The following is a 26,874-nucleotide window of genomic DNA, read 5'->3' on the forward strand; positions in this document are numbered from 1 at the left end:
AAACCTGCCCGCAAGAATACTGGTCCCCCTCAGGTTCAGGTGTAAACCCCTCTCTTTTGTGTAGGTCATACCTTCCCCAGAAGAGACCCCAATGATCCAAGGACCTGAAGCCCTTCCCCTGCACCAGCTTCTCAGTCACGCATTTATCTGCCAAATCATCTTGTTTCTACCCTCAATACCACGTGGCACAGGTAGCAATCCAGAATTTATTATCTTGGAGGTACTGCTTCTTAGCTTTCTGCTGAGTTCTCTAAATTCTCTCTTCAGGACCTCATTGCTTTTCCTCCCTATTTCATTGGTACCGATGTACCAAGATATCTGGCTGCTCTCCCTCCCTTTCTAATATGCTGTGGACACAATCTGAGATGTCCCTGACCCTGATACTTGGGTGGCAGCATGCTGTCCAGGTGTCACATTCATGTCTGCAGAATCTCCTGTCTGTTCCTCTGACCATTGAGTCTCCTATCACTACCACTCTGCTCTTCTCCCCCTTTACCTTTTGCACCATGGACCCATGCTAAAAACCCGGTCTCCGTGGCATTCCCTTGGGAGGTCATCCTCCACGACCATATCCAAAACTATACACTTATTTTTTGAAGGGAATGGCCACAGGGGTGCTCTGCACTAACTGCCTATTTACATTTACACTTCTCCTAACAGTGACCCATGTACTCGCTTCCTGTAACTTCAGGGGACTGCTTCCCTGTAACTGATTGATTCTCACATCACGCTTCTATACAAGCTGAAGATCTTCCAGCTGCTGCTCCAAATCCCTAACATGGTCTTCAAGGTGCTGTAGGTGGATGCACAGCATATAGGTGTAGTAACCATTGGACAATAGACAGTGGGTGCAGGAGTAGGCCATTCGGCCCTTTTAGCCAGCACTGCCATTCACTGTGATCATGGCTGATCATACATAATCAGTACCCTGTTCCTGCCCTCTCCCCATATCCCTTGACCCCGCTATCTATAAGAGCTCTATCTAACTCTCTCTTGAATGTATCCAGAGACTTGGCCTCCACTGCCTTCTGCGGCAGAGCATTCCACACATCCACCACTCTCTGGGTGAAAAAGTTTTTCCGCATCTCTGTTCTAAATGGCCTACCCATTATTCTTAAACTGTGGCCTCTAGTTCTGGACTCACCCATCAGCGGGAACATGCTTCCTGCCTCCAGCGTGTCCAGTCCCTTAATAATCTTGCATGTTTCAATCAGATCTCCTCTCATCCTTCTAAATTCCAGTGTATATAAGCCCAGTCGCTCCAATCTTTCAACATATGACAGTCCCGCCGTTCCAGGAATTAACCTTGTGAACCTACGCTGCACTCCCTCAATAGCAAGAATGTCCGTCCTCAAATTTGGAGACCAAAACTGCACACAATACTCCAGGTGGGGTCTCACCAGGGCCCTGTACAGCGGCAGAAGGACCTCTTTACTCCTATACTCAATTCCTCTTGTTATAAAGGCCAGCATGCCATTAGCTTTCTTTACTGCCTGCTGTACCTGCATGCTTGCTTTCATTGACTGATGGATAAGAACACCTAGATCTTCTTGTACTTCCCCTTTTCCTAACTTGACTCCATTTACTTAGTAATCTGCCTTCCTGTTCTTGCCACCAAAGTGGATAACTTCACATTTATCCACATTAAACTGCATCTGCCATACGTTTGCCCACTCACCCAACCTGTCCAAGTCACCCTGCATTCTCATAACATCCTCCTGACATTTCACACTGCCACCCAGCTTTGTGTCATTGGCAAATTTGCTAATGTTACTTTTAATCCCTTCATCTAAATCATTAATGTATATTGTAAACAGCTGTGGTCCCAGCACCAAACCTTCAGGTACCCCACTGATCACAGCCTGCCATTCCGAAAGGGACCCGTTAATCGCTACTCTTTGTCTCCTGTCAGCCAGCCAATTTTCAATCCATGTCAGTACTCTGCCCCCAATACCATGTGCCCTAATTTTGCCCACTAAACTCCTATGTGGGATTTTATCAAAAGCTCTCTGGAAGTCAGGTACACTACATCCACTGGCTCTCCCTTGTCCATTTTCATAGTTACATCCTCAAAAAAACTCCAGAAGATTAGTCAAGCATGATTTTTCCCTTCATAAATCCATGCTGACTCGGACTGATCCTTCTGAGATCAGTTGGCATCTCTCAGGACTCCCAACATCCGGCATGAAGAACACACAATGGCCATTTACTACACTAGGTACAGCAAGAGAGAGAAGGAAAAAGGGACCTTAACAGAAATGTATCCAGAGCCAACACCTCTTCTGAGCCAATGCCTCTTTTGAGCCAAAGCTTGACACTCCTACTCTCACCACTAGCCTACACCCAACAATGGCCACCTCACTTGTCCCTTCTATACTTATATTAAATTCACTGTGCTCTGCTCCCGCCGCTGATTGGGCCCCCTGAATAAGACCATATGATACAGGAGCAGAAGTAAGCCATTTGGCCCATCAAATCTGTTCCGCCATTCAGTCATGGGCTGATCCAATTCTTCCAGTCATCCCCCACTTCCCTGCTTTCAGCCCATACTCTTTGATGCCCTGGCTAATCAAGAACCTATCTATCTCTGCCTTAAATACACCCAATGACTTGGCCTCCACAGCTGCTCATGGCAACAAATTCCACAGATTTACCACCCTCTGACTAAAGTAATTTCTCCACATCTCAGATCTCAATGGACGCCCTTCAATCCTGAAGTCATGCCCTCTTGTCCTAGAATCCCCCACCATGGGAAATAACTTTGCCGTATCTAATCTGTTCAGGTCTTTTAACATTTGGAATGTTTCTATGAGATTCTCCCCTCATTCTCCTGAACTCCAGGGAATACAGTCCAAGAGCTGCCAGCCTTTCCTCATATGGTAACCTTTTAATTCCTGGAATCATTCTCGTAAATCTTCTCTGAACTCCCTCCAATGTCAGTATATCCTTTCTAAAATAAGGAGCCCAAAACTGCACACAATGCTCCAAATGTGGTCTCACGAGTGCCTTATAGAGTCTCAGCATCACATCCCTGCTCTTACATTTTATACCTCTGGAAATGAATGGCAACATTGCCTTCTTTACAACGACTCAGCCTGGAGGTTAACCTTTAGGGTATCCTGCACAAGGACTCCCAAGCCTCTTTGCATCTCTGCATTTTGAATTCTCTCCCCATCTAAATAATAGTCTGCCTGTTTTTTTTTTGCAAAGTGCATGACCATACACTTCCCAACATTGTATTTCATTTGCCATTTCTTTGCCCATTCCCCTAAACTATCTTAAGTCTCTCTGCAGGTTCTTTGTTTCCTCAACACTACCCGCTACTCCACCTAGCTTTGTATCATTGGCAAATTTAGCCTCAAATCCATTAATACTGTAGTCCATATCCTTGACATACATCGTAAAAAGCAGCAGTCCCAACACCCACCCCTGTGGAAGTCCACTGGTAACTGGCAGCCGGCCAGAATACAATCCCTTTATTCCCACTCTCTGTTTTCTGCTGACCAGCGAATGCTCCACTCATGCTAGTAATTTCTCTGTAATTCCATGGGCTCATAGCTTGCTAAGCAGCCTCATGTGTGACACCTTGTCAAAGACCTTCTGAAAATCTAAGTACATACACCATGTCAACTGCATCAGGATAGATTGTAATTTCCTCAAAGAATTACAATAGGCTTGTCAGGCAGATTTTCCTTTCAGGAAACCATGCTGGCTTTGGCCTATGTCCGAACACCCACGAAGCTCTCCTTTTAAACAAGCATTCCCAACCTATGAGAAACCTCATTGCTGTGCTGTGTTCCCGCTATTAATTGAGCCTCTGGAATATTAAGATGCCTCTCAACCATCTTTCCTTCAGGAGAAACAACAACAGCTGTCTTGGATTGCTCTTTGAAATGCTTAAAGGCATCCATTTTGTGCTGGAAAAAAACTACTCTTAATATATTCTGCGAACTGCTGTGATGGTGTCCAGGTGCCAAATGAATTTGTTATCCTATAAGTACAACAATTTTACTTGTGGCATGTACTTTGATGCCAAATGACTTTAGTATCTATATTCATTGTTCATTGAATTTTCTTTATTAATTTATCTTTTGAGATCTTGGTGCTACTGCCAAGGCTAGGATTTATTGCCCAACCCTGCTGGTGAATAGCTTTCTCAATCCACTCAGTCCTTCTTGTAAACATAATACCCAGTACAACTAAATAGGGATTTTCAGGATTTTGACTGCAACAAAAATGGACAAGCAATAAAACTACAAATTAGGTTCTTGTGTAATTTGGAGGGAGCTGAAAGTGCTGGGTGTTATTCATGTGCCTATTACCCTGATTGTGTTGGCACATGGCCAAGTGGTTAAGGTGTTTGTCTAGTTACCTGAAGGTCGCTAGTTTGAGCCTTGGCTGAAGCTTGCGTGTGTGTCCTTGAGCAAGGCACTTAACCACACATTGCTCTGCGACGATACCGGCTGTATGGGTCCTAATGCCCTTCCGTTGGACAACATTGGTGGCGTGGAGAGGGGAGACTTGCAGCTTGGGCAACTGCCAGTCTTCCATAAAAAAAAGCCTTGCCCAGGCTTGTGCCCTGGAAACTTTCCAAGGTGCAAATCCATGGTCTATTGAGACTAATGGAGGCCTACACCTACCCTACATTACCCTGATCCTCTGTGGTACAGGCTGCAGGATTGGGAGGTGCTCTAGGAGGAACTGGGCACCATTTGTCAAAGGAATGAATGTTCAGGGTGATCCAACATTATATTTTAGTAGTTTAAAATGCAAGGAACTGTGCTTTGCAATTTAGTATCTCATCTTCATGTAGGCCTGATGCTACTTCTGTCTCCCTTATCTCAACAATCTGCTGGCGGAGTTCATTGGGTCAAGTAGCATCTGTGGAGGAGAGGAATTGTAACCGTTTCAGGTCAAAACTCTATATCAGGACTGTTGCATCAGGTCCTCCAGTAGATTCCAGCAACTGCAGTCTCTCAAATTCCTATTTCTTCAACTCTAACTTCCAGTACACCTCCAAATCGTTTTGCCTCATCGCCAACTGGATCCTGTCCCAGGAGTTCTGTCTATAACCACCCCCCCCCCCCCCCCCCCCGGCCTTTCCTCTGCAATTTTTTTCTTCATGATTCTCTGACCAAACATTTCAACACTTCCTGTAATACCTGGTGTGAAATTTTGTCTGTTTGCATTCCTCACTTTAACTCATGCCTTATTTTACAAAGACAACCATAATTCCATCAGCAGAGCCCCACTCCCTTTTGGATTCATAAAGGAGCATAATTTTTCTTATTAAGGATTTAGACTAATGAGGGTTGATGGTGGCACTCCCTACTCTAAATGGGTTAAAGATGTACCCATCTGTATATTATATATGTAAACATGGTGAAGGCTCAGGATGGAAGTAATTACTTTGAAATTAAAGTTTGTTAAGGTCTTTATTAAACTCAACCAATACCATATGTGCATTTTGTTCATGGATGATGACACATATACGTATGAAAGTTTATGGATTATTCAATGGAAGGAAATTAGTTGAAAATAATAATAAATGGCAATGTTTTATGATAGATTTTAAAGCTGAGTAATTCAGTATAGACAAACTTAGAAGATGCGCTGGTTCTCAACAGGTCAGGCAGAGACTGTAATGAAATAAAATCACTTGCATTTCTGGCTTGATTCTCGAATTCTAACAAGCTGAAATAGAAACTTAAGACAGTGTACATATGTATGCAACAAACTAGTATTGTATGAGAGAGAAGCATATCTTTATTTGGATGGAATCTCACAAGGGGACTGTTGTGATCGTGACCTGAGCTGTAATTGTTAAAACTTTTATTTAGTGCAACAAATAAGCACTCTGGAGAATCTTTAACTTTAAGGAAAACTGCCTAAACGCAAAACTACACTGAGGATTTATGTCTTCAACTACAAGGATAGCGAGCAAGTGATTAAATACAGTTTTAGTAGTTATAGTACAATTTACTTCAATGTTCTGGGCACAGATATCATGCTCTGTAAAACTATAACACACAGTAAATTCCCTTTACCTCTGCACTGAGAGATTGCTGTCTGTAGACAATGATGGATATTCATTCAGCTATCTTCGTCTTAGGTTGAAGTGTCTTTCTCATTTATATTAACAGGTTGCATGAAATCAGCCAGGATGATTTATGTTAATTCAAATCATCTGTATTTTTTATTATGCTTTGTGATGAAGGACTTTTGCAAATAGTTTAATATGTAAAATACACTATATTTGATTGTAATTATATGCAAACCTGAACACTAATGAAAATTGATAGTATTCTATTTTATTTTTCAGGTGCTGCATACAGGGCAGTGTTATTTGCAGTAGAGCAGTCATTAAAAAAGGGGCTGATCTCAAGGATTGTCTGTTGGGAACTGGACAACGTGTTGATGCTAAGAGTAAGAAATTTTTATTAATATGCACTATTTACTCATGAACAGAAAATGTGGAGAATTAGAATGACAAAGCATCAGTTGAAAAGCTACTGTTGGTGTGTTTTGCGTATTTTTTCTCATCTATGCACTTTCTATGAACAAAGTTACAACTCAGTGATGTATATCCAAGCTCCTGCAATACCTTAATAACCCAGCGACAAAGATATTGAGTTTCTGTTTCACTTAGTTATTAATAAAGTAATACAGCACAAAACAGGCCCTTCAACTAGTCCACGGTAATCAAGACGCCAATTTACATTTGTCCCATTTGCCCATGTGTTCCATAACCCATATTCTATTCTTTTCCATGTACCCATCCAAGTGCTTTTTAAATGTTGTCAACGTACCTGCATCAAGCACTTCCACTGGTAGCTGATTCCATATAAAGACTACCCTCTGGATCAAAAGATTGCCCCTCAGTTCCTGTTAAACCTCTCCCTTCTCATCTTCAATTCCCATCCTTATAAGGAGACTGTCTGCATTCATTCTCTCTATGTTCCTACTGATTTGATTTATTTAGATAGCAGCTCAGTAGTAGGCCCTTCTGGGGCAAAATGCCCATGCCACCCAATTCAACCCATGTGACCAATTGACCTACTCATCTGTACGTCTTTGGAATGTGGTAGGAGGCCAGAGGAAACACATGCGGCTACGGGGAGGTTGTACAAACTCCTTAAAGTCAGTAGCAGGATTGAACCCGGTTTGCAGGCACTGTGATAGTGTAATGCAAACTATTACACTACTGACTGCCCAATATCTCTATAATATCATCCCTCATTCTCCAATGCTCCAATGAATAAAGTCGCAGCCTGCTCAACCTTTCTAAAGGTCAATCCCTTGAGTCTTGGCAGCATCCTTACAAGTCTTCTCTGCACTCTTTCCAGTTTAATGGCAGCTTTCCTGTAGCAAGGTGACCTAAACTGAACACAATTCTCCAATTGCAGTCTCACCAATGTCAAGTAGCACTGCTGCTAGTGATCTATTGCAGGGATTGGCATTGGACCCTTGTTATTGATATTAATGATTTGGATGTGATTGAACAAGGCTTGATCAGTATCTTCATGCATGACACAAAATGAAGAGGAGTGCAAAGAGATCATGATGAGTTTAAGAAGTGGGCCAAGGAGTGAGGAGTGGATTTCAATAGATGTAGTGCAATATGATGCATTTTGGAAAGTTAAGGGAGTATTACACATTCTGTGAATATTAGGAAATGTACTGGTACAGAGGCACTTAGGAGTACAAGTTAAAGGAAAAGTACTTGGAGGAAAGATGTTGTCAAGCTGAAGAGGGTGAAGAAGATGTTTTCAAGGATGTTGCTAGAGGGCCTGAGATACAAGAAAAGATTGGCCACACTATATCTTTATTGCTTGGAGCACAGGAGAATGACGGGCGAACTCATAGCAGTTCATAAAGTCATGAAGGTTTATGGATAAGGTGGACAGTCATGGACTTTTCCCCAAAAAATTAGAGGGCACAGATAAAAGGGGAAAGATTTAAAAGGGAGCTGGGAGGTAACTTCTTTACACAGATGGTAGTAAGTAACAGGAAAAAAGCTATCATGGGAAGTAACAAGACAGTTGCAACTTTTAAGAGGCAATTGGATAGGTACGTGGAGGAGACAGGCTGGATGGTTATGGGCCAAACCTGGAGTGGGACTAGCAGAGAGGGTGCTGTGGTTGGTGTGCACAATTGGGCCAGAGAGCCTTTCCCTGTGCTGTACTACCCTATATACAGTAAATCTATCTTCAGTTAATGCATGGGGCACTCTTTTAGAGTACTTTTTAAACAGATAAATATATATGCATATTTTATAATGTAAATTTGACAGATGATATTCAACATATAGGAAAACTTGTTAACTTGCCAGTACTAACTTTTAATCAGGTTTTTAACAAATATTAAACTCTTGTTGTTTGCAGGTTTTCTTCTATAGCAAAGTTCTGCACCTCACTGTGTAGTGTCTGTGCACTATCTTTATTGAAATCAGGCACTTAGCAATATGATTCTTTCATTTAAATTAAATACAAAAATGCCTGTTTTAATGATGTTTTCTTTCCGAGATTTAGCTGCCAGAAAATGAATTTGACATTCTGCCAATGGTTGAAAATATATCCACTTCATTCAGTGTTTGTAATACAATGAAAATGTTGACTCTTTTACTACATATTTATATAAAATCTATTATTGATGCAAATTGCACAAACACTGTTTAGGTTAATGGAAAAGTGTTGAAATTATTATACAAATAATTACAATTCAAGAACAATATTCAGAGCTTTATTGTTTCAAACATAATTTATTAGTTAAACATTGCAGTATATATAAAAAATTCCAGGAAATTTAACTTTATCTGAAACAATTAAATATTTGTTTTATAGTAAATATATTTAGCAGCCGGCAGTATTAACACAACTATATTCTTCAAAAGCACTACAACTTTTCTCGTGTGCTTCTTGCACTCAGTAATTCTGCATAGTAGCTATAGTTTTATTATATTTAAAGAAAAACCATGTGCCTACTCTGGTTGTTTTCAGCAGGTGAAAGTTCTTGATAATTATGGTGATATTAAGGATTATTTGTCAAAAGTTTATTAAAATGTTAAACAGAACCATTTGAAGCTAATCCAAAAAGTTTACCAAATAGAGCATATGCTGGCTGAGATGCCTCGAAGGAAAAAATTGTTAAACAGCAGCCTTCACTCCGTAGATTAATTTGGCTGATCATTTTGAGAAAGATGAGTAATCTGAGATAAATTTGTTGAAATGTAAAAGTGCTGTGGAATTTCCACTAACCTTCCCCCACCCCACCCCCAAAGCCAATCTAACCAAAAACTGAGACAAGCCCTAGCAGTACAACATGGATACTATGTCAATTTCATATCCCCGGATAACAAATTTCCAGCAAATTATATTCGGCTTTTTGAGGAAGAGGTAAAGGAGAAAAGAATCATTATAGCCTGTAGGAAAATAAACACCTGTCATGACAAGAACAGGAAATAAGGCAGTTACTGAGAGTGGCATACATCATTCAAAAGCTTAAATGTTAATTTATTAGTTCTTGCACTGGACTCCAAATGTACTTTTAAAACATGTGCATAATAGTCATCCCGGTCTTAGTGTAGTCCAGTAATGATACACAATATTTTCATGTATCTTGCACAGTAAAACCCAAAGCCCTAATGATGTTCAAGGGGTTGGAGCAAACTGCATGATGAAACGCAGTTGGTGTTTATCAAAAACTAGTCAAAACAGTCAAAACAGATCTACCTGAGCATGAATTTAGGACAACTTTTACATTCTCACTTGCTGAGATTGCCAGTAAAGCTACATTTTGAATACAGAAGACTTAATTAACTAGCAGATTAGTCGCTGTTTTTAGAATAAAATGATTAATCACAAATCTAAGCAAATCCAGTCTTCTATTACAATAGTTGTGCTCTATAACACAAGTAGTGAGGTTCCAGAAAGCTGGGTGCATATCTGTGGGAAGAGAGACAGATTATTTGACTAGATACCTTGTTTACTGCTTATCCCAATAGTCATCCTGGTTTTACCCTATCAGAAGCAGCCCCCCTTCCTCCATTGCCGACAGCTCAGTGAACTACTTTCATCTCCTTCCGAGTTCTGAGAAATGGTCCTCAACCTGAAACTAACTTGGATCTCCCTTGGAGCACATTACTTGGCTTTGAAAGCCTGTGGGGCTGATGTATGAATAGGGTAGGGGATGGTTATAATTGTGTTCCAAAAGCCTCTGTACCCTTGTAACATTCTGCATGTGTCACCACAAAGAAACATAAACTGATAGAAAGAAACAGCATGAAAACAGGCCCTTCGATTCAGCAAGATCATGCCAGCTGTCAACCACCACTTTACATAATCCTACCTTAATCCAGACTTTTATTCTTCCTAAATTCTCATCAAATCTCTCCTTCACTCCACCCCCGAATTAGGAAGTATTGCAGTTGGAGGAGACTGATGATTGGGAAGTAGCAAAAGAAGCATCAGTATTCCTTAGAGACCGAAATACAATGTACCAGTTGATAGTTGATGACCTCTACTGACCTGATCATTCCATTTCCTGTTGACTCTTCCCTTGTGTGACCATATTTCCTTATGGCACAGAAAGGGGCTATTTCACCCCATTAAGTCTTTGGCGGCTCACAGAGGAAACAATCACCGCAAATGTTTTTGCTGTAACATCGCTACATTCATATTAGACAATTCACAATCTGCTGACCCCTCAAACATAATCTGCTTCTCATCAAAACACTAGAGGAAATGCATTGTGTTCAATAAACCTTCTTTGATATGTGGGATGAAACTGGGGCACTCAGAATTAATTTCTTGAACAGCATTTGGTAAATTCTACTATTGTTCCCATTAAGTTTGTTGGAGTTCAAGACTGAAGCAACCTATCTTGCTTTACAGCATCACAGAGTTTGAAAAAAATGACAAAAGAGTCAGCAGGTTCACTTTGTGAAAGACAGAAGCATTTGTTGTTGCCATTGATATGGATCTAGGGCTCATTACTTGCTCTAATCTGGGAGAATGGAGACTATAAATATAGCTTCCATGGTTGAATTGAGTTCATTGGCTGACCAGTATTCTTGTGAATCAGAGTTTGTTGGTTCAAGAACTTAACCCTACACATGAAGTTGAAAATTCAAGTTAATGTTTCACAATATTGAGTGAGATCCATATTGGTAGAAATATCTTTCTGAGTTATTTCTTACAATCTGAACAATATCTGTCCAAAAAGCAGCATCACTGAAACTGATTCCTTCATGATTTTGAAAAGTAGCAACTTACTAGAGTGATCTAAGTTTTTATATTTTTAAATACCTACATTCAAACAACAAATTTAGTGGATTTGATAGTGGGCTGCCATCTCACATTGATCCGTGAGGTGTAAAGTTGCTGCCATAAGAAAGCAGCATCCATCATCAAAGAACCCCATCCAGGCCCTACTACCATCAGACAGGAAGTCCAGAAGCCTTAGGTCCCTCCCACACCACCAGGTTCAGGAACAATATTTCCCTGCAACCATCAGGCTCTGGAACTGGTACGGATAACTTCACTCTCCTCACTACAACTCTGAACTGATTCCTGAACCTACAGACTCATTTTCTAGGACTCTTTAAAACTCGTTCTCAGTATTATTATTTAATTTCAAAATTTGTCGTCTTTTGCATGTCAGTTGTTTGTCACTCAATGTTTATAGATTTTTTGTATTCTATTCTAGAATGGAATAGGAGGGTGCAATAGTTCATTCTGATGATGGAGGATTTAGCTAGTGTAGACTGGGAACACAGACTATATGGTGGGACAGTTGAGGAGCGGTGGAAGACTTTCAAAGAGATTTTTCTGGGTGCTCAGTAGAAGTATTTTCCTAGTTTAAAGCAAGGACAGTGAGGGTGGAGACAGCCAGCCTTGGAAAACTAAGGAAATAAAAGAAGGCATCAAACTAAAAGCTCATGTATACAAAGTTGCCAAGAGTAGTGGGAAACTGGAAGATTGGGAAAACTTTAAAAAGTAACAAAGTACCACTAAGCGAGCAATAAAGAAAGGGAAACTAGATTGTGAAAATAAACTAGCACAAAATATAAAAATGGACAGTAAAAGTTTTTATAGTTATATAAAGCAGAAAAGGGTGGCTAAAGTGAATGTAGGTCCCTTGGAGGACGAGAAGAGGAAAATAATATTGGGTAATGAGGAAATAGCCGAGGCTTTGAATGACCATTTTGTGTTGGTCCACAGTGGAGGTGCCAAAGAGAGATTTTATGGATGCGATGGGAGGTGAAGACCTCAATATGATAGCTATCACTAAAGAGGTAGTGCTGAGCAAACTTGTGGGCCTGAAGATAGACAAGTCCTCTGGTCCAGATGGAATGCATCCCAGGGTACTGAAAGAAATGGCAGAAGTTATAGCAGAGGCTTTGGTAATGATTTACCAGAATTTTCTGAGCTCTGGGCAGGTCTCGAAAGATTGGAAGACATCGACTGTCACTCACTTTTCAAAAAAGGATGTAGGCAAAAGGCAGGTAACTATAGGCGAGTTAGTTTAACATCTGTAGTTGGGAAAATTCTTGAAGCTATCATATAGAAATAACTAGGCACCTGGAAAGAAGTAGATCCATCAGGCAGACGCAGCATAGATTCAGCAAAGGCAGGTCCTGTTTGACAAACTTACTGGAGTTCTTTGAGGATATAATGAGTGCAGTGGATAAAGGGGAATGGATGGACGTTATTTATTTGGATTTCCAGAAGCCATTCGATAAGGTGCCGCATAAAAGTCTTATCCATAAGATAAGGATGCATAGAGTTGGGGGTGATTTATTAGCATGGATAGAGGATTGGTTAACTAATAGAAAGCAGGGAGTTGGGATACATGGGTGTTACTCTGGTTGGCAATCAGTGATGAGCGGTGTACCGCAGGGGTTGATGCTGGGCCCATTACTGTTCATGATACACATTCACAATCTGGAAGAAGGGACCAAGTGTAGTGTATTTAAGTTTGCTGATGATACTAAACTGAGTGGAAAAGCAAATTGTGCAGAAGATACAGAGGGTCTGTAGAGAAATATAGATAGGGTGAGTTGGCAAGGGTCTGGCAGATGGAATACAATGTTCGTAAATATGAGGTCACTTTGGAAGGAAAAATGAAAGATTATTATTTAAATTGTAAAAATGAGAGGAGATCTTACAGAAGCATATAAAATTATGAAAGGGATAGATAAGATAGAGACAGGAAAGTTGTTTCTACTGGTAGGTGAGACTAGAACTGGGGACATAGCCTCAAGATTCGGGGGAGTAGATTTAGGATGGAGATGAGGAGGAACTGCTTTTCCCAGAGAGTGGTGAATCTGTGGAATTCTTTATCCATTGAAGCAGTGGAGGCTACCTCAATAAGAATACTTAAGACAAGGTCGGATAGATTTTTGCATGGTTCTGGAATTAAGAGTTATGGGGAAAAGGCAGGTAGGTGGAGTGGAGTCCATGGTCAGTTCAACCATGATCTTATTGAATGGCAGAGCAGGCTCAATGGGCTGGATGGCCTACTCCTGCTCCTATTTCTTATTATTTTCTTATATTCTTATTCTTATTAGTGTTAGTTCTGACGAAGGGTCTGGGCCCAAAACGTCGACAGTGCTTCTCCCTATAGATGCTGCCTGACCTGCTATGTCCCACCAGCATTTTGTGTGTGTTGTTTGGATTCCCAGCATCTTCAGATTTCCTCGTGTTTGCTCCTATTTCTTATGTTCGGTTTCTTTATTTTCCTATAAATACCTGCAAGAAAATAAATCTGAAGGTAGTATATGGTAATATATATGAGTTTTGATAATACAATTTACTTTGAACTTTGAAAATATTAAAGAGATGCAAAGTTGTGATCGGATGTAAAATAAACATGAATCAGTTTCTCTCTCTATCTCAGTCATTTTTGAAGATTATAAAGTCATCACATTTTCAGTCCCGATGAGAGAGTTATACCATTTTAAAAAAACAATACTACAACATCTGATATTCTTTCAAGAGTGGATGTGATTTTGAAATGTGACTCTACCGATGATACTAAAATGAGCTGAAGGTTACACAGTAACAGTAGATGGAGACCCAGGAATGAGATATTTTCTACCTTTGAACAAAGTAAACAAAGAAAAAAGTTTTTCTTTTCAAAACTTGAAAAATATAACAGCATTTCTGATTGACATTATTTAAAAATCTTTCTGAAGCACATTTCAATGGCATCATCAATTCTGCAGTTCCATCTGAAAATTTTGCATGGATAAAGTAGCATTTTTATTTTCATTCTATTCATGAAAATCAACATGTTTGATCTTATAAGCTAACCTGTAGCCATTAGTCCCCAAGGAGATGAGTTTCTTGGTGGTCCTGGCCTTGGAACTAACCTTTTACACTAAAAGTTATCACAGTCAGCAGCAATCTGTCCTTAAGCTAACAAGCAGATTTCTCTTCCTCCCCACCCCAAATAAAGGGAAGTTGGCTTTACAGTAAGCTCTCTGTTGCCCTGACATTTGAATCTCATACAAAAGGGTCATTGTCCTGAGGCAGTGTGATCCATCATGAGAAGAGCTTAACATCTGTCAGGAACAGTGTCCTCTCTGGCAAAAGCTCCAAGGCCTTTATCCTCCATGGATTCAAACAACAGGATTTCAGGCTGACTTAGTGACTTTACATGGGGGATTTTTTTTTTGGTTCAGCAATGTATTCTTTTTTTAATAATGATTTACAATGCATTGGGTAATGGGGAAGTAAGTCTACATAAAGAGCTTTTCTAAAAGGAAGTAATTTCAGTGGATTTTTTTAATATATATACATGTGCTGTTTTTCTTCCTCTTGCAAAAACCAAGTTTATTGTTCAAATGCCTGTATATTCAGGAAGTACCAATCTCTGCAGGCCAACAAAAATATTCAGTCCTATGGGCTAAATTCTATAAAATATCTCAATGCTGAAGGTGTCAATAGTGCCTGAAATTTTAAGTTCCTGCAATGGTTAGACCACTGCACGCTTTAAACAATTAGAACATTAACATTTTCTCCTTCATTTAACCTGTAACTATTATTAACTAATGTTACTCAGCACTTCAACTGGCTTTGAATTATTTGTGGATTTCTCCTGTAGTTCCCCAATAACTAATGACTAATTTGCACTTTAAAACATAATTTATAATTGTTTTTCTTCACTCATGATCAATCAAGAAACATCTACATTTATGAGATGCTGATGGAGGTTGACAGATTACCATGAGAGGAAGAGTGTTTATTTTTTAAGTTTGAAAGACTGATTACTAGTAAGCCCCAATCTTTTACCAGCTAATTTAAGTTCCGTAGATTTTTAAACAATTCCCTGTTGATGTTTGGGTTATTTTGAAGGACAAATAGAACAAATAACAGAAGAAGTATTTCTGCTATATATCATAATAGCTTATGATTTATAGTGAAATCCCCTTAAGCAGAGATCAATTTTGGGACTGTGGCATCTCGTGGCTGGACTCAAACCTTTTAGTTGTACAGACATTTCATTTTTCAGTTACAATTTTTGTAAAATCACAAATCAACTAAAATGTTGGAATCAATATAATTACTAATTTGGATATTGAGTTGTATTAGTGCCTTGGGTCTGTAGAACTAAGTCTGAAAATTTGGAGATAACTCAAAAATTGGGGCTATGCTAGGGAGTGAGGATAGAAACAATGCTGGGTGATACAGACAGACAAACAGCAGTTGGAATTATATATAGATAATTTGAGCTATGTATTTTGAAAAAATGGTGTAGATTAAATGGCACTGTTCTAAATGTTGTGCTGGAATAGATTCACACATCATTCAATAAGCTAATAAGGCTTTAAATGTGACAGGATGCAATAAGAGAGCAGTTTACCAATTGTAAAGCATACAGGATTCTAGGTTCCTTAGGTAAAGACAGTGATGGAGAAAAGTTGGCAAGTTAAGATGAGCCTTGATAAAGCGTCAGTTAGCCCACAGCTGAAATAATGCATCCAGTTTGAGTCACCACTCTGAAAGTGAAGATACTAGAGAGTGTACAAAATAGCTTTACTAGGTTTATGCCACTACTTGTAGATTTCCACCACAAGGTTGACTGAAGATTGTTCTTGAAGTATTTTAGTGTAGGTGTGGGTTTATGAACTTGCTGGATTTAAGAACATAAGAATTAGGAGCAAGAGTAAGGCACTCAGCTCAGGTAACCTGTCTGTCAGCTAATAAGATCAAGGCTGGTTCATTTGCAACCACAACTCCACATTCCTGCCTAACTACATATACTTGATCACCACTCCATTGCTTTCAAGTATATATCTATTTCAAAGACTCTTCTTCCACTATCATTAGAGGAAGTTCCAAAGAGGCAAGATAGTCTTGACAGGAAAAAAATGTTTCACCCCTGTCTTAAATCAGCAACCCTGTGCTCTTAAATAAACATTGACCCCTTCCCCCCCCCCACCCAAGTTCTAGATTCCACAAGAGAATTTGTCTTCTTCAAATCCACACTGCTGCTTCTCCAGTCTGTCCATAAAGATCCTCATCCCAAGAATCATTTTAATAAATATCTTCTACACTCTTCTTAGAGACGTATCTTTTCTAACATGTAACACCCAGGCTGGAATTGTTACTCTAGTTGTTGTGGAGCCTGTGTTTTTTAAAGGTTTGCCAATATTCCCTTGCCTTTATGCTCTGTCCTATTTATAAAACCAAGAATGCCATATACCTTTGAAAACCAACTTCTCAACCTGCTTTTCCACTTTCCATAAAATATGCAAATATTCCACCCTTCTTCCTGTACCACATTTAAGATTATGTCATCTAGTTTATATTGTCTATCCTCATTCTTCTTATCAAAATATAACAATTATCAGCATTAAATTTCACCTTCAACTTACCTTTATCCTTACAATCTATCTGTATTTTCTTGATGTTTCTTACAGTCTTCCTCCAACTTTGGAAATTGTGCTTAGAAATGCCAATCTAAGTAATATATATTTAAGAACAATAATGGTCCTTACCTCTGGGGAAACGACACTGTTTACTTCCCTTCAGTTTGATTAACACCTTCCACTGCCATTATTTTCTATCTCTTAGCCAAAGTAACTGCTATGGCCTTAACTCTTAATACTAACTCAATTATGCGTTAGTTTATCAAAGCCCACATAATCTCCATCAACTACACTTTCTTCATGGCACCCCTCGTTACCAAGTTAAAAATAAATGACAAGCCAGTTTCTCACATTAATCCATGCTGGCTTTTTCAGATCAAAGTTCGAAGGATTTTATTAATCAAAGTACATATATTTCACCATATACAACCCTGAGATTCATTTTCTTGCAGGCATACTCAATAAATCCAATAACCATAATAGAAGCAATGAATCAAATTGGCATACAACTTGTATGCAAAAGACAACTAACTCTGCAAATACAAATAGAAATAAATAATAATGAATAAATAAACAATAAATATCAAGAACACGAGACTAAGTGTAGTTAAAAGTGAGTCCATAGGTTGTGGGAACTTTTCGGTGATTGAGCGAGTGAAGTATCCCCTTTAGTTCAGGAGCCTGATGGTTGAAGAGTAATAACTGTTCCTGGATCTGGTGGTGTGAGAACTGAGGTTCCTGTACCACCTTCCTATTGGCAGCAATGAGAAGAGAATGTGGCCTTGGTGGCGGGAGTCCCTAATAATGAATGCTGCTTTCCTGTGACAACCCTCCATGTAGATATACTCAATAGTGGGGAGGACATTACCTGTGATAGACTGGACCATATTCACTACTTTTTGTAAGATTTTCCATTCAAGGGCATTGGCATTACCATATCAGGCTATGTGTACTCTTCACCACACATCTATAGAAGTTTGTCAGAGTTTTAGATGTCATGCTGAATCTTCACAAGCTGCTAAAGAAGTAGAGACGCTATCGTGTTTTCTTTGTAATTGCACTTTCATACTGGGCCGAGGACAGGTCCTTGGAAATGATAACACTAAGGAATTTAAAGTTGCTGATCCCCCAATGACGACTGGCTCATTAATCTCTGGTTTCCTCCTCCAGAAGTCAATAATCATTTCCTTGGTTTTGGTGACATTGAGTTGTTATTGTGGTACCACTTAGCCAGATTTTCTATCTTCCTCCTATATGCTGATCAATCACCACCACATTTATCCTAATTATGTTCCTGATTATCATTTTTAGAACTTCTTTCACCATCAAAGGAATCAAAAATCTAATTCTAATGAAAATCGTTGTTTTACCTATCAATCCATTAACTTTTAACATAACGTTGTAAACATTCAATATAGAAGTATAGCAAAACAAGTGCATCTCCACCATGCAGGAACAATCAGTAACATACCACACACAGCGATACTAAGCAGGTGATTGTAAAGGAATGGTACTGAGGATAGAGTCAGAATCCAAAGGCTGAAAGTATTTTTTTTTGAAGTTGTTATAACAGATCATTCTCAAAAGAAACCCCTTGGCTAAGTGTTTTATTTGGAAAGGAAAGGTATACACCCTTCAAAGGTGAGCTTTGTTCTTTTGATCCTTGATGTGCATCATTAATCACCCATTAGCAGTTAATAGTCACTTCACAGCTTTTTGCATGTTTAGTTTTCATTAAACTGTAATTTGTACAGCAGAGGTGAGATTCCAAGTACATTTCAGTTGGAGTATTGTGAGCAGTTTTGGGTGCCTAATGTTACAAAGGATGTGCCGAAACTGGAGAGGGTTCAAAGGAGGTTCACAAAAATGATTCCAGGATTGAATGGCTTGTCATCTGAAGAGCATCAGATGGCACCGGGCCTGTATCACTAGAATGGAGAGGGTGACTTAATTGAACCTTATCAAATGGATTCACCATGATAGAGTGGATATGGAGAATACTTTTTCTATGGTGGGAGAGTCTAAGGCCAGAGGACACAGCCTCAGAATAGAGGGACGTCCATTTAGAATGGAGGTAAAGAGGAATTTCTTTAGCCAGAGAATGGTGAATCTGGAATTTTTTGCCACAGGCAACTGTGGAGGCCAAGTCTTTATACATATTTAAGGAGAGGTTAGTAGATTCTTGATTGGTCAGAGATTGAAGGGATACAGGGTTTCAGACGGGAGATTGGGACTGAGAGGAAAATTGGATCAGCCATGGTGAAATGGAGCAGATTCAATGGGCCAAATGGTCTAATTTTCCTATATCTTATGGTCTAATTTTGTACAAGTTTTAATCAACACTACAAACTTATTTCCTTAAATTTTCTTTTCATACATTCTTTCTTTGTTTTTGCAGCAAAGCATGTGAATGCAGTAATTGTGGGCAATGATCGCTTGATGGAGATATGAAAATGTTGCTGACATTCTGGATCTGCCGTATTTGTTGTTCATCTGGACATCAAACGTGGACTGCCATGAGACAAGCTATATAGGAATGAGCAGTGGGTTTGAATTGGTTCTGCTCCTTTGAGGGCTAAATTTTATTGTTCCAAATACTAATTTATATTTCTAGAAAATTCCACAATTGAAATAACTCTAACTAATCAGAGTTCACAAAAAAAATTGCAGCTTCTCTGTACTTATATTTTTCATAAGGTGGGGCATGTATGAGAATATCATACTTGTTATGATTATGTCCTTTTTTGGCTCATACTTTGATGAGCATAAATTATATAAATATATTGATCTTGGAGGACATTGTGAGAAATGAAGGCAATAGTCATATTTAATGTAATTTGATGGGGAACGATGGGGTTGAAGTTTACATGTTATAACCAAAGAAGGGATTGAAAAGAAGCAAACCATATATGGAAAACATGAAAATCAGCTTTTGAATGATCTGATTCATCAGGTACCAATTTCAAAATGCTTTTGCCATTGATGAGAGTGGATGGATAATTTAACTTCCTCTCAACTAGAAAATGCTACCAAGAATTTATAAAAATCATTATGAAGCAAATTAAGGGAGACTTTCAGACATCTAACCTGAATGAAATTTCTAAATTTGGGACCATTTGAGTTTTAAACTTCTCACAGACTGTGCTGTACTGTACTAACTAGCGAGGGTTATGCTTAATACGGCAGTGGTACAGGGACTCTTTCACTTCCTGAAGTTCTACCTCTCTACCACTGCGTGTTTTCCAGTTGCTTAACCCCCACCCAAGAGTCAGTGGGGGCCTTGTCTACTGAGTGTAAATAAGCTTGAATGTTAAAACAATGCCCCCATATGAACGAGGAAAACTAACACAGAGACTTAACTGTTAGAGATGTCAGTTTTGTTAACATTCAGGTGTGAAAGTGAGTGATGATTCAGTGATGGATTTTCTGAATTGGCATATATTTATTCATGTTATAATTTGTTTAATCTCACCCAGACAGCCATATGGATTCAGATGTAATATTTATTTAAATAGGTTGGTGTTGCAGTAAATAGCTGCCTCTTAAAGAAGCCTACAAAATCCCAACCTATTGCTCTTTCCAAAAGACAGCAATATAGGTCCTTCAATGAACCTGTCGGGTTCCTTCAACATGTCTGCATTTAACCCAATAAAATGAAGATCTGTTACCACTTCTGTGTTGCTTTGATGTTTAATATATTTACAAAATATGCAAAGGAATCATTGCAAAAACATGCATGTATATTCTGCTTTGTGATGAATTCTATCATGATCATTGAGAAAACCAGCTCACACCAAAATAGTTCATTGAGAGTGTGTTCCTCAAAATGTTACAAATTTGATTACCATTATGTTCCTTAAGGCTGAATGAACCTCATGATTTTGCAATTTGCACCCACAAGTGACCAGTAATTATCTAATATGTATTCATAAAGTTAATTTATAAATTGGAGAACATTTATAAGGTATGGGATAAAAGTATAACAAGTGTGTGAACATCTGAATGTCCAAAATATCCTGCCTATTATTCTAGTTGAGTCACAGTGAATCATTCAGATTGAAGAGCTGAACTTTTAACAGTTTGGTCACAGACTTTAAAAAAAATCTGACTTTTTTTTATGATTAAATGCTCATAAATGCACCTAGGACTTTCAGAACAATAATGATTAGGATTTAAGATTTCTGAAGATGGTGTTCGAAAGAAAAGTTCAGATTTTATAAATGTATGTAACCAATGGCCTCTAATATGCACATATGCAAGTTTAGTTCATATGGCTACATGCACAAAATACTGGAGGAACTCAGCAAGTCAGTGAGCGTCTACGGAGGGGAATAAACAGTGGATGTTTCAGGTCAAGATGTAGGGTCTTGGCCTAAATGTTAACTGTACAAATGTTGCCTGACTTGCTGAGCTCGTCATGTGTGGTTTGCTAAAGATTTCTTGCATCTTCAGAATCTTTTGTGTGAATAATTAATATAACTAATGCATATGGAAATACAAACGTAAACCAACATGTACACATGTGAAAGTTAAGGATCAATGTTCTAGTAGTGAGGAAATTGTGATGTTTAATGGACCAATATTTCATCTTAAGTGCCTCTTGGCAACATCAAACTCTCCCAAATGATTTATTGCAATTATTAAGAAATATCCATCTTTGTTGTTTAATTTAAGAAGAGCATTAACTATTGTATCAGTGTATTATTATCATTTTGACTTTGGCAATGACTTTCTTTTGTTTATTGTATAGCATGACAATAGTTGAGGGCAGTTGAGACACTAATGAGTTCCTTCTGTGTAGTCTGCCTGCGAAAAGAAGTGGTTTCTGAGAAATGGAAAGTGATCCACATTTTCCAAGGCTGCATTGTAATATCAGAGGGTGATATTGTGCAGCAGGGAGACAGGTTAAAGGAACTCTGTCTTCCAAAGGTTTTCTAAGGCCCATCCCCTCATGTGCTTTGGTGAAAAAACGTCATCAGTGACTTGAAGCTTAGTCTCTGAATATGTATGTATGCAAACAGTGTCTGCATATTGTAAATGACTTAGCATAGGGTGATCTTGGTTTTAAAGGTTGAACTGTATTCCATTCATCCTGTAGAATTAGCTCCATTCGAGCAGGGACATTGTTGGAAAGGAGGTGCAGTATTGCAGTGAGGAATGGGATAAGGATTGAAGCATTGACATAGCCTTTTTGAACCTCAGTCTGAACTTTTGCACATAGGTTCGGATTATGGCTTGTAAGTCATTGCATAACACATACAGAATGCTAACAAATTTTTGAAAACAGCCAACTTTAAGAAGGATTTTCATTGTCTGAGGTAAAAGAGTTGAAACCCTTTTACGAGGATGGGTTTCATCAGATCCAGTGATTGGTGTGCCATCAGGAATTTTTCTTGGATTTGACATGCATTGATAATCATGGCACCTGTTGACAGAGATTGATTCTGGAAACAGATCTCTGGCCTCTGGAGAGGTCAGTTGAGGATGATGATTTCAAGAATTTTCCTAGCAGCAGACAGCATGGAGACTCCTCTGTACATGCCCCAGAAGAATATCATCTTTCTTACAGATGATTAAAATTATGATGTTTGCGAATTTTCTTAAGATGCCTTCCACTTCTCCAAAGAAAGAGATGAGGTCACAAATTGATATCAGAAATTGTTCTCCATTGTGTTTTAGTTTATCTGCTTGAGAAGCCTTTTATTTTCCATCTGTTGGGTGCATTTTGATTTTTTGCTAGACTGAGTCCTAGGAAGATTATAGTGGATTGTGTATTGTGGAATTCTGTCAATGATGCACGTGTCAAAGACAGATTTTAAGTTGAGGTGACCTACAAAGTCTTTACCAGGCACTGCAGCAGATTAAAACAATGAATAGAGTGGCATTAATTTAGGTTTTGTTGTCATCAAGCATTTAAATTACTTTTTTTTTGGTTCCATTTTACTTTGCATATTGCTATCAAATTACGTAACTTACAAAAGTCATGGGTGATAAAATTGTAAAGCATTGTGTGAAATGTGTAATCATTCATTCTGTCTGGAGAGGCCAGTTGATGTGCTATGTACAGACCCCATTTCCAGAAAAGTTGGGATATTTTCCAAAATGCAATAAAAACAAAAATCTGTGATATGTTAATTCACGTGAACCCTTATTTAACAGACAAAAGTACAAAGAAAAGATTTTCAATAGTTTTACTGACCAACTTAATTGTGTTTTGTAAATATACACAAATTTAGAATTTGATGGCTGCAACACACTCAACAAAAGTTGGGACAGAGTTAAAATAAGATTGAAAAGTGCACAGAATATTCAAGTAACACCAGTTTGGAAGACTCCACATTAATCAGGCTAATTGGTAGCAGGTGAGGTATCATGACTGGGTATAAAAGTAGCATCCATCAAAGGCTCAGTCTTTGCAAGCAAGGATGGGTTGTGGCTCACCCCTTTGTGCCAAAATTCGTGAGAGAATTGTTAGTCAGTTCAAAAGGAACATTTCCCAATACAAGATTGCAGAGAATTTAGGTCTGTCAACATTTACACTACATAATATTGTGAAGAGATTCAGAGAATTCAGAGACATCTCAGTGCGTAAAGGGCAAGGTCGGAGACCACTGCTGAATGCGCGTGATCTTCAAGCCCTCAGGCGGCGCTGCCTAAGAAACTGTCATGCTACTGTGACAATTATACCTACCTGGGCTCAGGAGTACTTCGGAAAACCATTGTCACTTAACACAGTCCGTCGCTGCATCCAGAAATGCAACTTGAAACTGTATTACGCAAGGAGGAAGCCATACATCAACTCTATGCAGAAACACCGGCAAGTTCTCTGGGCCCGAGCTCATCTCGGATGGACCGAAAGACTGTGGAACCATGTGCTGTGGTCAGATGAATCCACATTTCAACTAGTTTTCGGAAAAAACGGGCGTCCAGTTCTCAGTGCCAAAGATGAAAGCGACCATCCTGATTGTTATAAGCGAAAGGTGCAAAAGTCAGCATCTGTGATGGTATGGGGGTGCATCAGTGCCCACGGCATGGGTGAGTTGCATGTATGTGAAGGTACTATTGACTCTGAGGTGTATATTAGGATTTTAGAGAGACATATGTTGCTATTAAGGCAACGTCTCTTCCTGGGACGTCCATGCTTATTTCAACAGGACAATGCCAGACTACATTCTGCATGGGCTACAACAGCGTGGCTTTGTAAACACAGAGTGCGTGTGCTTGACTGGCCCACTGCCAGTCCAGATCAATCTCCTATTGAAAATGTATGGCACATCATGAAGAGGAGAATCAGACAACAGAGACCACGGACTGTTGAGCAGCTGAAGCCTTATATCAAGCAAGAATGGACAAAATTTCCCATTGCAAATCTACTACAATTAGTATCCTCAGTTCCAAAATGATTAAAAAGTGTTATTAAAAGGAAAGGTGATGTAACACAATGGTAAATAGGCCTCTGTCCCAACTTTTGTTGAGTGTGTTGCAGCCATCAAATTCTAAATTTGTGTATATTTACAAAATACAATTAAGTTGGTCAGTAAAACTATTGAAAATCTTTTCTTTGTACTTTTGTCAGTTAAATAAAGGTTCACGTGAATTAACATATCACAGATTTTTGTTTTTATTGCATTTTGGAAAATATCCCAACTTTTCTGGAAATGGAGTTTGTATTTCCAGAGAGCTCTTTTATTTATTTTGGATTTTCAATGTTTGAATTTGTTGGCATTTGTTTCTTTTTGATCATCAAACACTTCCTGCTTCATGATCAAGCCATCAAAATGTAAAGTGTTTCTTATCGCAAGTAGATAAGATGCCTGAAGCTATATCCTGACTTTGCTTAATTTCGCAACAAATGTATGATATGAAGAAAACCAAGTCATGAGAACTGTTTCACATCGGCTGTGTTAACTAGGTCTGACCAGTTAAGTATATTTGTAATCACAGCCAAGAGAGCAAAGTTTCCTGAGGGTTAGAGAAGATTTATGCTTATTGTCTGTGGTCTTATAAAATAAACAGGTAACTCCCTGCAGATGGTATGGAGAAGTATTTAATTGAGGGAGGGCAAATTGCAAAGCTATTAGGCAGGAACTTGGGAGCATAAACTGGAAAGAGATGTACTCAAGAAAATGCACAATGGAAATATGGAGGTTGTTTAGGGGACACTTGCATGGGGTTTTAGATAGATTGTCCCATTGAGGCAAAGAAAGGAGGGTACAGTGAAGGAACCATGGTTGACAAGAGATACGGTACATCGAATCAAGAGGAAGAAGGAAACTTAAGGTTTAGAAAGCAAAGATCTGACAGGGCTCTTGAAAGTCATAAGGTAGCCAGGAAGAGCTTCAGAAAGGGCTTAGAAGAGCCAGAGGGGGACATGAGAAGGCCTTGGCGAGTAGAATTAAGGAAAACACCTTAACAATGTACTCTAAGTGTGGTCCAACCATGGCTTTATAGAACTGCAACATTTGCTCATGGCTCTTGAACTCATTCTCCTGACTAATAAAGGCCAACACACCATACACCTTCTCTACAACCCTCATCAACTTGTGTACCAACTTTGAAGGATAAATGGTAGTGAACTCCAAGATCCATCTGTTCCTCCACCTATGTGAGGAACAGGAGGATGACTAGAGTGAAGGTTGAAGCAGTCAGGGATAGAAAAGGAAATGTGCCTGGAGTCAGAAGAGGTAGAGGAAGTCATTAATGAATATCTTATTTCATTATTCACCAGTGAAGAGGGACTTTGACAAATGTGAGAACAGCATAGAACTGGCTGATATGCTGAAACATTTCAATCTTAAAAAAGAGGATGTTTTTTGGAACTATTGAAAAACATTAAGATAAGTAAGTTCCCTGACCAGGTGCAAAATACCCATGTTACAATGAGATGCAAGGAAAGAGATTGTTGCGTGTTTGGGAATGATCTTTGCATCCTCACTGGCCACTGGAGTAATACCAGATGATTGGAGGATGGTAAATATTATTCCTTTGTTCAAAAAAGGTAATCCTGGACATTGTAGACCAATGAGTCTTACATTACTGATGGGCAAACTTCTGGAGAGGACTCTTTTTTTTACGAACATTTGGAGAAGCAAGTCTAATTGGGGATAGTCAAAATTGCTTTGTGAGGGGTAGGTCATGCCTCATGAGCCTGATTAAATTCTTTGAAGAAGTCACAAAACATATTGATGAAGGTAGAGCAGTGGATGTGGGTATGGATTTTAGTAAGGCGTTCACCAAGATCCCCCATAGCAGGTTAATTCAGAAAGTCAAGAGGCATGGCTGCGTAGATTCTAAACTTGGCTTGTGTAACAATTGATGAAGACTTTTCTACCTAGAGGTCAGTGACCAAAGGTGTGCTGCAGGGATTTGTTCAGGTACCCTTGTTCCTAATGATTTTTATAAATGACAATGAGGAAGTGGAAAGGTGGGTTTTAAATTTTCAGCTGGCACAATGGTTGGCGATGTTATGGATAGTGTAGAAAGTTGTTGTAGGATACGGGAATTGATAGGAATCCGAGCTGGGCTGAGAAGTGGCAGAAACTGGAAAAATCTAAATTTATGTACTTTGGAAGGTTGAAATTGATACAGGGTTAATGGCAAGGTGGAGGAACAGTCGGATCTTGCAGTTCACTACCATTTATCCTTCAAAGTTGGTACACAAGTGGATGAGGGTTGGAGAGAAGGTGTATGGTGTGTGTTGGCCTTTATTGGTCAGGAGAATGAGTTCAAGAACCATGAGGAAATGTTGCGGCTCTATAAAGCCATGGTTAGACCACACTTAAGAGTACATTGTTCAGTTTTGTCGCCTCATTATAAGAGTGTAGAGACTTCAGGGAGAGTGCTGAAGAGATTTATCAGAAATTTGCCTGGATTAGAAAATGTGTCTTAAGAGGAAAGGTTGATTGAGCTAGGGCTTTCCTCTTTGGAGTAAGAGATGATGAGAGGTGACCTGATTCGTATGTATAATATGAGGCATTGATATTGTTGACAGCTAATAC

The 26,874-nt window shown here is 39.0% G+C and overlaps 1 protein-coding gene across 1 annotated transcript in view; it reads left to right on the forward strand.

Moving 5' to 3' along the window:
• The window catches only part of eif2b3 (eukaryotic translation initiation factor 2B, subunit 3 gamma), a 146,811-nt gene extending 126,265 nt beyond the window's left edge, over nucleotides 1–20,546 (forward strand). Inside the window, exons 11-12 of the mRNA XM_059984103.1 lie at nucleotides 6,323–6,426; nucleotides 19,275–20,546. Coding sequence (XP_059840086.1) covers nucleotides 6,323–6,426; nucleotides 19,275–19,327 — 157 coding nt within the window. The 3' untranslated portion in view covers nucleotides 19,328–20,546. The remainder of the gene's footprint in view (nucleotides 1–6,322; nucleotides 6,427–19,274) is intronic.
• Nucleotides 20,547–26,874: the final 6,328 nt, after the last annotated feature.

The sequence above is a fragment of the Hypanus sabinus genome, chromosome 11 (genome assembly GCF_030144855.1).
Source record: "Hypanus sabinus isolate sHypSab1 chromosome 11, sHypSab1.hap1, whole genome shotgun sequence".
In the NCBI taxonomy this organism is placed as follows: Eukaryota; Metazoa; Chordata; class Chondrichthyes; order Myliobatiformes; family Dasyatidae; genus Hypanus; species Hypanus sabinus.